The sequence below is a fragment of the Phalacrocorax carbo genome, chromosome 2 (assembly GCF_963921805.1).
Source record: "Phalacrocorax carbo chromosome 2, bPhaCar2.1, whole genome shotgun sequence".
In the NCBI taxonomy this organism is placed as follows: domain Eukaryota; kingdom Metazoa; phylum Chordata; class Aves; order Suliformes; family Phalacrocoracidae; genus Phalacrocorax; species Phalacrocorax carbo.
This window is the reverse complement of record NC_087514.1, coordinates 64,562,089-64,579,459: the sequence shown is the minus strand read 5'-3', so window position 1 is coordinate 64,579,459 and position 17,371 is coordinate 64,562,089. Positions and strand designations below refer to the sequence as shown.

General features: G+C 37.9%; 1 protein-coding gene across 2 annotated transcripts in view; it reads right to left on the bottom strand.

Moving 5' to 3' along the window:
• The window catches only part of ZNF407 (zinc finger protein 407), a 350,660-nt gene that overhangs the window by 128,419 nt on the left and 204,870 nt on the right, over positions 1–17,371 (bottom strand). For both annotated transcript variants that reach the window (XM_064443113.1, XM_064443114.1), the window contains exons 6-7: positions 14,267–14,350; positions 4,914–5,034 (exon numbers count right to left, since the gene is read on the bottom strand). In XM_064443113.1, coding sequence (XP_064299183.1) covers positions 4,914–5,034; positions 14,267–14,350 — 205 coding nt within the window. The remainder of the gene's footprint in view (positions 1–4,913; positions 5,035–14,266; positions 14,351–17,371) is intronic.

Sequence of the window (17,371 nt, the reverse complement as noted above, 5' to 3'; positions counted from 1 at the left end):
AAATATTTATTTTAGTTTACATAATTATATTAAAAATGTATGCCATTTATTCTCAGTCTTGTAAGACATCCTTCACAAGTCATATACTTTATGGAAAGGTGCATTTATGGAATTAATGCTGTTTTGCTGGCCTAGCTGTTTGTTTTATACAGCTTCTAAACCCTCTTATCTATGGCTGTGGAACATCACCAATCCCCTGGATGTTGCCCTCCGTTCTCTCCTTCCCCTCACCACCATGGGTACTCTATTCAAAATTAACTATACAGTGAAATCCCAGAGAAATGAGAGTAATTTTGTTTAATTACAGCACGGGGATGGCACAAAATACATTAACATTATACCCCTCCCACACTCTCGTGGCCAAAGTTGTAGCAATACTGTCTCTGTATCATGAAAGTATGCCAGTGCTCCTCCTGAGCCCTGAACTCTAACAAATATGACTACGCGAGAAAAGCAGAGCTCGTCTTTTGTCCCCCCATGCCACAAAACAATGTAATCCACATCCATTTTGTACTGAAACATCCCCCTCACACACACCATGAACATAAATTATTACTTGCCTGAGAAGCTGTGATAGTTACATGGAAAGTCAGTACCAATGGGAGTTGAATTTAAAGCCTAACATATGACTAAAATGAGAGTCCTAATTCTTTACTTAAGACACATGAACAAAACCAGTTCAGTTTTTGAAAATGCCGTAGATCTGCATCTTTCATTGACATCGTCGAACTTACGGGAGTTTAGCACTTCTGCAGTCAGGTTAAACTCAGGTGCCTAAATATGTTGCAGGTTTAGAAAGTCAAGTCTGGCCACAGACTGTACATCTGAGAGGTTTAGGAAATTGGTTGAAGTTCACAGGCGTTGTTCCGTTTCGGGATGTGGCCATTACCGAATGCAGACAGTATTGTTATCAGTATAACTCTAGGATCGTGTAATCTGAAAAGTTTAGCCACATAACACATCTTTTTTAAAATGACTAAGAAATCTAAAATAAGCACTGCATATGTAATCGTGGTGTAAGGCCCTGTGAGACCAATTGTGTATTATAAAATTAAGTTGAACATTAATTAGGAGTGAATGAATATTTTTGTATGACAAAGCATGCTGACTTAAGAATGGAGAGACATGCTGTGTGATTTGAAAAAGTAAATGCAAAGGAAAATTGTGCATATTTCTATCTAAATAGGGCAAACCTAAATTGAAAACACAAATGTGAAGAAAATATAACCAAACCATTTAACAAGCAAATTTTTCTATTAATGAATATATATATTAGAGTTTACTTCCTTCAAAAGGAAATAGATTTTAAAAACTAGACTGAAAATGTAACTTCAAATTACAGTCGTTACTAGAAGTTGCATACTGTTATACAGAAAAGCAGATGTTAATTTCTTTGTTATCAATATGCAAAAGGTTTAGACAAAAATAAATATCAAGTGGTCACAGTACAAAAAATAGAGATGGAAGGTAACAGTCTTGCAAAAATATTTAAGTACAATCGTAAACATAGATTATCAAAGCAACCTAGTGAAATAAAATAAGCTAAATCTCCCATTTTCTTTTTCAGAATATGCCTACTAGTGAGAATATGTAATTTGTGAGCTAAAAATGCTAGGTTAGTTTTGTTATTCACTTCAGAAAACCACATCCATTCATGTCTTTTCCTAGTTAAGAAAAGAATTTCCCATGCTGTGCGTTATACAGGGAATAAATTCCCTTTTCTGTTTCATGCAGCCAAAATCAATCTTTTTCCCCACAGTATCATACAGCCTATTTCACTTCAGTTTTTGCACAAAGCAAAAATAAAAAAGAGTTCTAGGTGCCGTTCCAGTCACGGGTGATCCAATTTTCATAACAGTTCTTAAATTCAGCTTAGTTTCTTCTAACAGGCTTGCTCTCTGCACTTCTAGCCAGGGTTAGCTAGCCTTTCACTCGCTAGACCGGCGAGAGTTTTTGCAGGATGATTGTTCACAATTCCCTCCAAAAGAATTAAAAAGCTTGAAATCAGGAACCTCTAAGAACCCTCTGAGCACTGATGAACCGAACAGGTATAATTAAAATACACTGTATTTAGACACTGTCTTAATTCGAGTGTCTCAAATTACTTCATAGAATAGAGAGATCACTTCACCTATCAGTGAAAGGAGACTTTACGGTAGCACTAACAATACTCCATATCCATACACAAAATGAGGAATATTCACCTTGCTGAAACTACAAGGGTCATTAAAGAGTCTGCAGTTGCCAAGCAACACTAAACAGCAACATCTGAACTAGTCTGGATGAACTTACAGTGCAAGGGCTGAGCTGAAAGCCCCTTGGTGATCACCCGACCACTGGAAATGGGGATGAATTTTATCACTAGGTCAGCAGATTTTAAAATCTTGATTTTATGTTTTCTGTAGGCGACACTCACAAGAGTACACACCATCTGCTGAACTGGTATAATGGACATTATTTACAGAGTTGCTGATACCTTTCCATGAAAAGAGGCAGTACCAGGTGAGTTGACAAGGAGGCAACATGCGATTCCCTTAAAATTATATTTTAAAACAAAAAAAAAAGAGAGAGGAAAAAAATAAGAGAGGTGGATAGAGAGCAAAAAATATACTTGCCAACAAGGCTGGCTAATATCCCAGGGCTGTGGAAACTGGCAGGCACAAGCAAGACTGCTGGGCTAATAAATACAGCAGCCCCTCTGCTGGCTCCTCTACAGCTACACAGAGTACCTCACTACCTCTATGAACTTGCAGCAGCAGCAGCAGCAGAGCTTTAATTCCTGCATCCCTGCCAGATGTTTTTCAGCTGAGCTCAGAACAAATTTCCTGCAGAATCAAAGCTTTATCAGCTGGTATCTGTAGAGATCGGCCTCTAAAGATTAGGTCAAAATTGGCCTGCAAGCAATGGAAACTAACATCCTATTACCATGAAACATTTATTTTTCAATAATATAGAGGCAGGGGATACTCAGAGATTTCTTGTTAATCCTGATAAGTTATGCTTGCTTCTTCTCTAGTAACCTCCAATATAATAAAATACTGGTAAAAAACTTCTCATTCTTGGAATTTCTATCCCATACAGAAAACTGTCCATCCAAAGAAAAATTATCTCCTGTCTTTCACTAAACAGAGCATTGAAATTATGCATTTTGTCATACTGAGTGAGGGAATTGCATCCACTCATTGCGCGTGTCTAACAACACCAAAGTGCAAACTGATTCATGTCTACAACACTCCCCGTCTCTAGGGTCTTCAAGCCAGGAGCTCAAACCCACTGTAACCCACCTCTCATTACCTGATTCTACAATAAGATTATTCCTTCCAATTGAGATGGTTCGTTAAAGAGGACGACCCCCATATTAAGCCTCCTCAAACACGCAGCATCAAAGATAGCACTCCTTTTACCTTTATTGCAGCACGTCATGTCACCCTAGTGCTCATATGCTCTCACTTCACTCAACACAGACCTTTTAATGCAACCACTCTGACAAACACAAACCCACCTCTCTTTCTTAGATGACTTACTGAAGCTGACGGAAACACTTCTATTTAAAAAAAGGAAAAAAAAGGAGAAAGAAAAAAGAAAAAAAAAAAAAGGCAGGGGGACTCTCAATGTAGCAGCACAGAAATGGAAGCCCCGCCCCACCCTGAGGTTATCAATTTGCTTCCTCTGCAATTCTAGGCAGTAATTTAATGGGTGCTCAACAGAGAAGAGTTCACAGAACATTTGCTCCACATGCACAAACCAATGTGACAAAAATTTTTGTACAGAAATTGCATGATCACTGCAGAAGCTTTCTGTACAGGAGCTTTCTTTAAAGCAGCTCATAAATAGCGTGAAACCAGGCATTATGAGAGCAGCTAGCCTTTGTTGTATAATCTTGTTTTAGGAAACTACATTAAAACTTATACTAAAGGAACATTACAGTTGTATGCTCAGCATTAAAAGAAAATAAAAAATGCTATAGTGGTATAATCAAATGTTTAACTTTCTCCTCCTGTGTGCACGCACCACAGCACATGCATCTAATTACATAATCATGCCGTTTATCAAATATAAGACTGACTTTTTAAAAACTTTTTGGGCGTCAACCCTTGTTAATTGCTCCCAAATAACTTCTATGGATTCCTTTATAGTACACACAGACTACCCACCTCACTGCAAGGTATTAAAAGTATTCAGGATTGTAGAAGTATGTTTAAGAAGAGTACAGAATCATTTGAGAAGCAATATGAGATCATTTAATAAGTAGTCTATACTGAACAAAAGACACATGGGATGAGCACCACAAATAATCTTAACTGTCCATTCATGTCATTTTTGAGAACTTAATCTACTGTCCTAATAGGATGGATTTTAATGGTGGAACACGGGAGACTCCCCATGCAACCACCAACTCTCATCCAAACAACTTGGCTGGCAAGGAGAAGGGAAACTGGAGCAGAAAAACAAGACTCTGCAGCAGTGTAACTAGCTCCAGTTGCTTCCCACTCTAATAGTGCCTGGTGAGTATTCAGGCTGCTAAGCCTTTTAGGGGACTTTTCCTTTCTTGGTGAAATAGTTGCAACTCAACCGAGAAAAATTTCAAAACTGCAACTGGTTTGAAAAGGCGATGCAGATAAGGGGCCTCACCATGGAGAATTCTAACAGACACTAGAGCAGCTGTGAAACAAACACTCAACATTAGCACTGCAGTGTTACCACTAAAAGGTTTCCCATCATTTGTTTTTCTTTATAAAGTAATACCTAAATACTGAAGACTAAGTTTTTAAATTTAGCTCCTAATTTAATATGCAATTACCGCTGCCCTGATGGTGTTTTAATGGCAATATATTTTTATTGGTGACTTCAAATGAACCTCGTCTGATCACCTTAACCCTTCTCTCATCATGCTTTAGTTAATGACTCATTACCTGTAGTCACACCAGGGACATCTGTAAGGCTTTTCTCCAGTATGGACACGCTTATGTCGTGTCAGATGCGATTGAGTTGTGGAAGCGAAGTTACACTCATCACATTTGAATGGTTTCTCTCCTAGAAGGTGACAAAAGAAGATATGCATTATCAGTTTTCATCAATGGAAAAGGAAGACAAGTCTAAATTTCTGGCAAATCCCTTGAGACAGATTTTAGTCCATGTATATATAAACAACCACAAATACAAAATAAATTTCCAAATACAGTGTATTAATTGCAAAATATTCTCACTCTGGCATACACACCTCAGTAGCCAGCTGACTTCCCATGTGGTGTTACACAAATATAAAAAGGTGGAGAAAGAGCTGCTCTGAAACAGGGTAACCACGTTACTGGGCCTTATTTCATGAAAATATCATCACCAGGTGACAGGCATTCCTCTCACCCTGCTCCTTCTGGTGAAGTTGCGCCCATGCGCAGCCCTGAAAGCAGCACTGCTGTAGACAAAAGGCGAGAAATCAGTCTGAAGCTTGTATTGAGTGCCTGCTCAGAAAGGAACATCTCTGGGAGGAAAGTGTCTTTGTTTTTTGCCTCTGGTCCTGGATTTTTCATCTTATCCATTAAATAATATGTATAAACCAGCACTGAGAATATGAAGCAGAACTCACTGGTGCGTTCCCCCTCTCTTGCCTGCTATTCTCCTGCTCTTGTGAATCTTTTCTGAACAGTTGGCCAAATTCAGCAGAAGGCTTGAAAGGTTAATAATAAAAAAAAAAGAAAAAGGAAAACCACCAAACCTAGACTAGGACAATAATATTTTCAGAAGACTAAAATTCAATCTCTGCTGAATGTGCAACTGCGCTGAAAATTTCTAGAGAACTACTGGATAAAAATCTCTAACTTATAAATTATTATATAAAAAGAGTACTTTTCCTTCCAGCAGAGGGTCCACTCCTCAGAAGACATTAAGACAATATCTCATGACAGATACACATACTGCGACACCTAGCTAAGAGACCTGCATCCCATTTTTCCAACTGGTTGCTCCAGAAATATTTTGTGGCTTACAGGCACATGTAATTACCTAAATGGTAGTTTAAAGAATGGTAATTTTAAAACATTTTAAAAAATGGAGGGAACAGGTTTCTTTTTGTATGCAGGAGAAATAAGGCAGCTCCTAACTTAGGTGATCTTGACTGCATTGTGCAAGCCTTCAGAAGTACGTATCCTAAAGACCAGATAAAGAATCAACATCCCTAACTTCAGAAGTCTGAATAAAACTGCTGGGGATGGACACCGACCTTGTAGACTGTTCAGAGCTCTAGAATCGGCAGTTTCAAGATTGAACCCTAAGCCCCTTGGCAGGTACAAATTGCAGTTTTCAGACTGACAGGAGACACACTACCAGCAGAAGACATCATTAGCCAAAGGCCACTCCCAAGCAGCCATGCCTCGAAGCCAGATTTTTCAAGCCTGCTTCAAGCATGAGACACTCAAGACTTCCAAAGAGACTTTGCCAGGATTCTGAGAAGAGAGAGAAATCTGCATTTTTCGTTCTTGGAGACTGCTGGGTTTTTTTCCCTGCCAAGGGAAAAAGAAATGCAAGGTCCTCAGGCCTGAAAAGCCTGTAAGGCTGTAAGGAAGAACAACAGAGCAGCTTCTGAAAGCTCCATAAAGAGTTGGAATAATTGCTTTTAGCAGCTGCTGGAGAGAATACCAGCTACTATTTTTCATTTATTGTTTCATGGGACAAGGAAAGGTGAAGGGGCAGGACACAATGCGGAAGTCTCTATGCTGGACAAATTGAGACTGCTAGAAAGTATGTCTTTCCTGCCCCAAATGGGGTTTTCTTGTCAGACACTGACTCTCTGCTCTGGAGAAGCCGATTCTCCCAGCAGCCTGAATGGTACTGGCTGCTGCTTCAATTAAACTCTCTGGGAGGCCATAGACTCCCTAGCAACGTAACCTGTTCTTGAACTGAAGATTTCCTGTGCCTGATTTATTTTATCTTCTAGTATTAAACAAGATAGCAACATTTTCAAGCCTAAGTAGTAAAGCCACTGGTATTTTTAGATAACATACATACTTATTTTAACTGCTTTCACTTAAAATGCATTAGAACCTTGCCAACTTGCCCCCTTGTAAAAAAAGCAGATCTGAACTGAAAGGAGATTTTTAGTTTGCCATTCAGGGGAGGACGGATCAGGTAAAGGTCTGCTGCTGTGCTGGGGCAGGGCCAGCAGGGCTGACAGACGAGCGAGGGCCCATGAAGCCAGGAGGGTTTGCAAATACCATCATGACCAAAAGAAAAATGATAATCCTTGCCCACTGCTCCAGGAAGTCTCTCCTTAGGAAATCCTTGTGGCTAACTGCTCCTGTCAAGTGGACTATGTGTAAATCTCACCTGACAGACAATACATCACAGCAGCACCACACAACAAAAGCCAACTAAACTGGGAGGAAAAAAGACGGCCTAGCATGGCCTGTAATTCTCAGCAGCTGCACATGGGAAAAAAGTATTTATTTTTATGGAAAATTAACCAGGTTGATAATTATAGTTGAAAATAATCTAAAAGAAGACTAGGTATTTCTTTGGGTTGGGGGGTGTTGAAGAGTATATTAGCTGTAGCAACAGTACTTTTATTTATTTATTATTTAAGTTTTCCACAGACCTACTCATTTAAGTATCTTTTTGTCTTCCTTAACTTTGGGCCAGAATGCTCATTATCAGCCTTTGTGTCCCAATTTTCCTTCCCCCTTCCAGCTCCCAGACATTTCAGGCAATAAACTTATTTTTATTTTTATATGGGATGCCATTAAATATTTCAGGAGGATTCTCCCTCACCCCCAGTCAAGGATCTAACTCACACAAAATTAAAATAACACAAATCAAAAAAGCAGTATTGCCAGTATTTTTTAAAGACCACTATTTAATTAGTATAAAATAGTGTATCCAAAAATGTGTAAGGACAAAGTATTTAAAGATTAACAAATGTAAAAAACCCCAGAACAACCCCCCCTGCACCTTACCATTATAGAAGACTTGTCCGTGCCTCACCATCTTTAAGTTTGTCAATAACAAACCCCACAGAAAATAAGATAGGTGACCCAAAATGCCCCAATGGTCAACAGACCCTGTGGGTTAAAAAAAGGAAGGACACACATTGCAAGATCAAGGACTCACTATCTTTGGGGTTTTTTTTTTGTTTGTTTGTTTTTAACACAAGCACTTTCAAAAAGCTATGTTTCCTAATCACGGAATCACACCAAAAAAAAAAAAAAGTTTTGCTTTTTTGACAATACTGCAACCAACTTCTGAAGTGTATCAGTTGTTTATGTCACTTGACATGGAAAATTTTAGCTCCAAAGATCAAAGTTTGGGAAAGCAACTGATAAAAGGGTCAGATCATGGGGAGCACCATTTTGTACAAAAGCAGTTACTAATCCTGCTGCTAACAAGTTAGCCTCGTCAGCTCTACCCATTCTGCTCTTCTTAAACCATCACGACTGAGGCTTTCTTTTAATCCTGCCTCTCCAAATTCTGCCCTGACTTCTTTCCACATCTCTCTTGGCTCTTTTTCTTCCACAAACTAACAGCTTTCTTTTTCTTTCCTTCTTCCTCTTTTCTCTGATTTTGCCTCTTTTGAGTTCTATGTCTTTGACAATGAGCACAGAGCATACCTTACTGCAATCATAAATTTCTCTGTGTAGTTATGTACTTAACCTGTACTTTTTATAGGAGAAATGGAATAATACAATAACAAAAACTATAAATCTTGCTGATACATGTTGATTTGTGGATGGCAAAGTGAAATTTTTATTTATAAACGTGACTGTCCAGACAATTTCTACCTATAGATTATATACAGCATTTACATGAATGTGCTACTAAGGATCCAGCTTTCACATAAAAGAAGGGGAAAAAAAATCAAATGATGACTTCAATTTGCAAGTCTTGAGCAACTAATCAGAATCTTAGTAAGATGGTAGAAATCTTACCCCAGTTATCTCAACAGGAAACTATTGCTTTTAGTCCTATTTGTCTTTCATGTGATGTCTTGAGCAGCACAGAAAGAATCTATAAGTTTCTTTTGACCTAAGGAATGAGTAGACCACAAAATGCAGCCATCTGCTTACATGTTACAGGATTTTTTTCTTATTATTTCCAACTATTTCTAGTGTTTGTTAAGGCTGTTCCCTGGAGAGGCACTTACAGGCTTGCTAACAAAGCCTGAAGTATATTAAAGTAAATTCTGTTTGCTTTAATCTGGTCAACTTTTTTGCATATAAGACATACAAAAATAAGTGCATCCTTGATCCCTTGCTTTCTTATGAGAAATCCTGTAGATGCCATAGGGTTGCTATTCCATAGCAAAAAATGATTGACATTTGTATGCTCAAAATGGGAGAAAAAATGTTCCACTAGACAATTTCTCTCCAGTAGAGAGGAAGTTTTAAGATACCCAGGTTTTTGGTATCATTTCTGGCCAAAGGTTTGCTATAATCAAATTCCATACTCTGCTGCAAATGCTGGCATAAATGGAAAAGGAAAACCGACATAGATCCTCTTCATATTCCACCTCTCTCTTGCTTGGAAGTGCAGTAAGTCTTCTTACTGTGCTACATTTTCTGTGGTATTCAACGTTATAATTTTTTTAAGCTGCGGTGGGGAAGTTGAAGGGAAGAGGCTACATTATACATTAAATTCAATGCCAAGTAATGTAACTACACATTAAAGTCAAAGAGCAGTTCACATGAGAAATAGAAACACAAAGTGAGTCACTCATCTGGATAAAAACACATATATTATTAAATTTTCTTTCTTTATTACATTGACCTATAAATGTCTTGAGAAGCGCAAGATTGAAATGAGTGAGCAGAAGCAATCATACAAACAGTGATCTGTACCATATAAGCTACCATCTTCAAAAATTTATGAAAATATTTAAACAAAGACACAATCTTCTTAAGCAGTTCCATAGGTTCAGGGTGACTGTCATAGAATGGCTGTGCACAGTAAGTGTATTCACCCTCTAACGCTCTACTACTGTAATGTACTTCTATGATCCGCCGGAAGATTCCACCACAACCAACGCGTGAGAAGCAAATGTAGGCTGCCATTATGTAGAAGATGAGGATGGGGTTTTTGCAATTTGCAGGAGTACTAACCAACATTTTAAAAAGAATTTCATGCAAGAGAACACAGGCTGTGACCCATCAGCACTGTTGGACTGAGCCAGCTACTTCAGCATGAAATGGAAGTTTACTGGGAAATGTGTAGAAGGAGGGAAAAGTAGAGTGATGCCATAAAGCAGACGAAGGAGGAGAGCATAACAATAACAACAAGAATATAAAAAAAGACATTTTAAAATTAAGAATGAAGTGGTTTCATGCTTTAATTTCAGGCCAGAAATAATTACCCTTGCTTGTTTTTTCTCTTATACAATTTCCTAGTTGATAATGACTAAGGTAAAATATTTAAATTATGTGATATTATATGTTTCTTTTGTGTGTGTGTTTTTGGTGGCTGATTTAGAGGTTGTTTACTCTTTTTTTTTTATTACAAAATTGAGATAATCACTTAAATTCTCTGTGGGATTCAACTAATTCTAAATTCAGCCAGCACTAAAATTTGTAACATTATTTATCTTCCTATCTTCAGGCAGATTTTCTTACTGAGACAAAATATGAATTAAAAAAAAAATTGTTTCAGGATGACTCAAAGATGAAAATTTATCCTCCCAGTCATGTTGAGGCACCAGAACTACAGCATATACGTTCTTGCAGCACTGCAAGATGGCCCTTAATTATCACATAGTACCAGCTGATACTGCAAGCGCTCGAAGCTTCTTAAAACAGCTTCTGCTCACAGCCTAGACAGCCACAAGTGTCTATTGTAAAGCATTTGACAAAGACAGAGATGCAAGTATTCTTTACAGCGTGATAAAATTCTGATCAAACTCTGGACCACTCTTGAAGTTGCCATTTTTTGAATTCATGAAATAGAAGATCAGGCTGCTGATATTTACATAGCCAGTGAAAGACTTGCAGAATTTCATAGATTGATTCTTGCTGCATAGGACTGGAAGAAGACACATTCAGATCAAAAATTAGTGCTAGAACATTTTACCAGAGAAGATTTAGCTTATTCTGTGTTCAGAGTGTGCACTTCTCACAGGACCAGGTCAGTCATTATGTGCAAAAAATACTTAACACAGAATAAAATAAGTCAACTGGTGAAACATGAGAAATCTCTTGATAGGTCAAATTATTTTTTTCTACTTCACAGTTCTACTTTAAAGTTGAGAAAGCTCATATCAAGGAATTTTGTATGGAGATGCATTGTTTGCAAATAAAGTACAAACAGCTTTCAAGCCTCAAAACTAATAGCTTTTTCTTTCAGTTTAACATTCCTGTACTTCACTTAAAAACCTAAAACATATCTTCCAGGGATAACATCCTATTTACCAAACTAGTCCCTACAGTTTGCTCCACGAGTGACCGAGGGCTGGATTCCACCAGCCTTATTCACACTGAGTTATACCTTATGCTCCCTGTAATATTTCCAAAGAAAATGCATCTTTCACAAGGTAAAGGTATTTCTCAAGGTACATAAAAATAATGACATCTGAAAAGAGAGGAACAGACTAAGAAATGCCAGAATCAAGAGCACCAAAAGCCTAAGTGGCTGGTCCTACAGCTAGTCCTCTCTTGTGTCAAATATCTATCAGCAGCTGAACATTTCTCTGGGGTGTCAGGACACCTCAAGGCTTGAGGCTGGGATGAGAAGAGGCTTGTTAAGCTGGTTAAGACTCCTCAACTACATGTGAGGATGTGCTCATTTGCCCTTGAATCAAGGGTCTCTGACAGGTGATAGAAGTAAATCTTGGATTGGAAGATGTTCTGTGTCAGCCCCCTAGACAGCTTGTATTACAGTAGGGAATTATTTAAGCCATTTAGACCATTTTTGATACCTATCCCTTTCAAACCTGATTATAATTTGCTTTGGCATTCCGCTCTGGGAAAATTGTGCCAACCGGGGACACAGAAGAAAAAAATGCAGGTACAGAGAGGAGTGCACACAGCTAAGGACTGAGATGAAGTTGTGAACTGGATGAAAATACAAGGGAACCCGCGTAAGTGCAACAACACAGGCAAAGGTGGATTGTGTCATTCTCCTTGAAACAAATAGAAGCTACAGATAATTTTTCTGCTAAAGAATCATCTCTGATTGTTTGTGCCACAGAGGCAGATAAATGCCAAAAAGATAGATCCCTCTGCCTCTGAGATACTGTCCTGTATAGTATAAAGTTAATAGCAAAGTAATAACGAGCCTCCAGTCCTGACATAAAATATAAAGTTATGCCTGCTAGATGCAAGCTTCATGATCTATAACCTGTGAATCCCTGTGATCATAGCACAAAAGTCTCTACCATACTGGCAAAAGAAGGACAAAACGCCACCGAAAAACCGGACAGCATTTCACCAGGAACATACCATATTTTCAGCCCAATTTTGCACATAAACCAGGCAATAAAATTTCTATTGGCTTGTGGCCTAATGATATAAAAATATAAATGTATAACTGATCATAAGGGCTTATATTTGTGAGAAACCAGGTCTGCACTCACATAATAGGTAAAGACGAGAAGGGTAAAGACAAGAATATGCATTTCTTCCACTTTCCGTTCCAAAATGATTGTTTACCATTTGTGTGGCTGCACTGACTATGAGTCCTGGACATATGCATGATCCCAGTGTGCCACATGGCAGGCCAATAAAAACCAAAAGGTAGTTCCCATGCTATTTATAACAATGATTTATTTCTGCTAAAGAAAAAAAATATTTTCATTCTTAGCCCACATTCAGTAAACTTCGGCCAACACGTGAAAATTCTTCAAAGCTCCAGAAAAATGTAAACCGTTAGTTACAAATGAAGCATACAACTTCTATTCCTGTAGTTGCAATTGCTCCTGCTATCATTCAGAAAGTGTAATACTAAAAGAACTTCTTATATTTACTGAATGCCTTTTCTTTGACACTTTAAAAACACAAACTTCCTGTGGTGAATGGGAACTAACTGTGGCAGTACTCTCACACAAATGATTGTTCCTTGTCATCAGAAGAAAAATTCTGGAAGTATGATTTCTAGTTAGACTTGCAAGCAAAATTTGGCCCTGCATACTTTTTTCTTAGAGCTTATCCATTTCAAGATATTGCCTGACTTGCACCGAGAACCCCACCTTTTTGAAAGCATCAGACTCTCCTCCAAATGTGGTTGCTTTAATAAACTGAAAACAGGGTGGAAAGAATGGCTTCAGGCTCTCAAGAAAGAGAGTAGCTGCTTTCCAGGAAATTACGCATTTAGATGGTGTATGTCCTGAATCAAGATTAGTTTATTCAGGGACATAATAAAATCTCCCACTGAGATTCCTTTACAAAATCCATGGAAAATTCATGATGTAACAACTACAGCTTCTCATTTGTTAGCCATTTCTTTCCACTGTACATTAGACAATGGTCACTTAACTCACACAGCAATTCCTGATGATATTAGATTATCCTCGTGATAGTCAGTAAAACAAAAACTACAGTGGCTTAAGGAGCAACACTTCTGCGTCTGTTTGAACAAAATCTATTCAAATAATCAAACACTTACATGGAACTACTAAAAAGCACAATTAAGGTAAAATGTATTAATAAATGTTTAATACTTACACTTTTTCTGGTCTTCTGAAACTAAGAACCAATTTAATTTTATCTCATATTAAATTTTTATAACCAGGTGGTAGGAAAGCCTTACTAATTCTGGGAGAGAAATCCTACTTTACATGCCAACCATGTGGTAACTCTTAAAGTTGCACCTATTAATTACAAACTATCTTAAAATTACAAAAGGGCAACTGAAACAACACTGGCTTTCAACTATGTCTCAGTCCAAAATAATGGATTAATCTATATGTAGTCTCTAATTTTCACCCAGGGACATTCTAACAGACTCTTGCAAAATCTTCACAGTAGGTAATCTATTTGGGCCTTGGAAAAAAAAAATTAGTAGACTTAGCATTCATTTAAGGAAGAAAGCCAGTCTTTATAATTCTACTTCCTTCAGAAAAAAACACCAGCAATACCCCCTACTCCCTCCCAAGCAATTATTCAAACTCCCAGCTAACAGATTTGGTGCAGACCTTGGGTGCACCAATTTTACAAAAACGAGAAAAAGCAAAGTAAACAACGAGCCGATGTATTATTTGTGCTGTAACGTGGTATTTGACTTGCGTTACTCCCCAGTGTAGAGGGACTCCCTTGCTGGAGAAAATATAGCAAAGAGTAAAGACAGCTTTACTGACCTGTGTGCTGCCGCCGATGCTTGGTGAGGGCATGACGTGTCCCGCCGGCAAAGCCACAAAGGTCACAGAGGAACGACTTCTCGCCTGTTGCAACAATAAACAGATGAGGGACTGCGGAGGTCACAGATCATTAAAACATATCTATCAAGGCTTTCAGGGTTACTAATTCCTCCAATCAAATGTTTCCATGTAAATATGTCAAATGGGAATGAAATTACCACTGCGGTTTATTGACTGTGATAAAATCTGAAAAGCACCACTGAACATAATTACATACTTGTCAGACCCATAAAAATTAGCTTTATTATCAATGGAATGGTTTTGTACAACTTCATTTCTGTTAGATGTCTTCCAGATGGGGCTGCTTTATGCACTTGAACAGTTTTTATGCATATCCTGATTTTTTACAATTCCCATACATCTGGCCTTTCTGTGCTGAGTAAAGAATGCCTGGAAAAAAAGTTAATATACTGTATATATGATTCTGCTTAAATAAAATATATTGAATTTGCTAACAAATTAAGGGTACTGAGAAATTTTCAACAGACTAGATCAGAGTAATCTTTAGTTACCTTCTATTTATTAATAAGAATTAAATTATTTTCGTGAATATACAGAAGAGCCCAGGCAACAATAAAAGCCACATTATTCAGTACCAGTGGCAATTCCGCTCTGTTTATGTTTCTAAAGTTTTCATGGCATAAAGAAAACAAGTCTGGGGATTGCTACTGAAATTGCAGCAGAACTCGTATTGTTCGTCTTCAAATGATAATTCTTCATTCCAAACCTCTGGACCAATTTGAGAGATTTTGGCAAGCTCAGTACTCACTAAGAGTGCTTAAATGCTCTCTTTTTAAGATTTTTTTTTTAATAGAAGCTAGGATTTTGCCCTGTTGTCTATAAATACAGTCTATCATTTCACAGCAATATTTTTACTCAGTATGTGCTAACATGCACAGCAATCTCAGCCCATGAAGGCCACATGGAAGGTCATTATGAATTAATAACACTAACCTCAGATATAGACTCAATAACCTCAGATAAGACTGAAATTTTAATTTTTTTTTTAAAAAAAGAATCGCATTAGTCATTTGGAGCCAAATTGTCTCCTTTTGCAGTAACATAGCGGAGAGGGGGCTGGTGGGGCAATGATGCTGAATTCATTGAAACTAACAGTCTCCTTCAAATTCTTCCCTGTGGAGAAGGCAATTTAGTTTCTACAAAAGACGGCTGGGTTAAGAGGTCGGGTGTCAAATTACCAAGTCCTCCTATGAAGACAGAGGGATGGAAACCTCTATGCTGTTTATTCCCACATAACCAGACACGCTAATACATGGACTTTCTGGAAAAGCACCGTGCCTCAGTTAACTTTGGACGGCATTAATATAAGCGAGAGGCTATCTTGTGAGTGCGAGTTCCCTGGAGAGCACCAGACATCAGCTGCCCTCTCCCACCACTGCTTCGACGGGGGCCCAGGGGAACCCCAGCTCCCCACCCCAGCTGCCGCAGCGCAGGAGTCCCTGGGCCCCGTGCTACAAGGAGGAAAGCAATTCCTTCAAAGTTTCCAAGGCAGCCTGAACCCTGCCACTAAAATGGGATCATAAAAATGCTGATTAACCTCCACCAGGTAGCTAGGCTATGAAATGCAATTGGCACATATTAGTCTCCATTTCAGAATAAAGCAAACAGTGTATTGTTATTTTCTGCACCCAAATCTGGTCATGAAAAGAAGACTAAAATTTTACAGGATTTGGGGCTTTTCTGAAAATTTGGTCCATTGATGAGACAGTACCTCCTTTTAAGAATCAGCTCTAACCATCTGTGATTATAACTGAATTAAAAAGAAACAAAACAGAAAAAGCAGACTTGAAACCCATCCCAACTATCACATGAAGAATGCATATGTGCTAAATGATGTAACAAAGTCTGAATTTTACTGCAAAATGTTTGCCAGTAATATTATTATGGAGGTTATACATGACTGTTACAGAGATTTCTGCATATTCTCCTTTTTTTTTAATCAGAATCTTCAGCATGTAGCACTTCATCAAAATATCAAAGAAAAGGAATAGAAGGACTACACATAATGCTTAATTATAATTAAATATTAATTTAATTAATTAATCAATTTTAACTATAAATCTTTCTAACTAGCTGTAATGCCTAACACCCCAGAATAAAATTCACACTTTAAAGTTAAATGCTGTTCCATGCCTACCAAGAAATTGCTCATGATCTATATATTGTCATAAATTAGCTCATGTTGTGTTTAACATCTAGGAGCAGACTTCAGTATGGCCTGCAGCTTCATACACTAATGAGGACGCAGAGTACCCATAGCATCTTTGCAAGCTTACGGATTTAGTGGGTAGTTTATATTTGGGCCTTTGGAACAGCTTTTTGAGCCACAGAGAAATGGTTCAAAAGCAACCAACAGCTTTAAAATAGGGAAATTGATCCATCCTATAAAATGATTTGCCAGCTAAATATTCCACATTCCTCTAGGTCAGATCTGGGAGCCCTCATGCAGGGCTCTTGATGGAGTCAGTGAGGCTTTGGATCTGAAAACATGAGACGGGAGCAGATTTGGCCACTGCTTTTTAAGCTCAGGAAAAGTGGTGATGCATTTGATTTTCTGCAACATTCATTTTCAGGCATATTAATTAATTAATTACTGTATATTTGTATCTATTGTGGTATGTGAACAAATACATATATCCACACATACACACAGAGAAAACTTAATCATGTGTGACTAAGTTCAACTACACAGTATTTCTTGGCCCTGAAACTTGATGTGGGTTGAATCCCTCATATCTAGACGTAATATTTCATTTGATGTTATGGGCCTGTATTGATACATGGATGTATTTTACATTCTTCTGGATATGCTTAACAATTTTATCATTCCCACCTCAGAATTTGCGACTTTTTAACTTTTAGGAAAATGTAAAGGCAATATTTCACTTGCTGTACAGGGGGCTGATCTAACTTGCCATGTTTATATGATAGCAGAAATGCAATAGAAAATGGTCCTTTTCTTAACAACTTGAATTAGTTTCAAGTGTGCCATTTTGCATTCAAATGTAGAAAGACACGGAAACC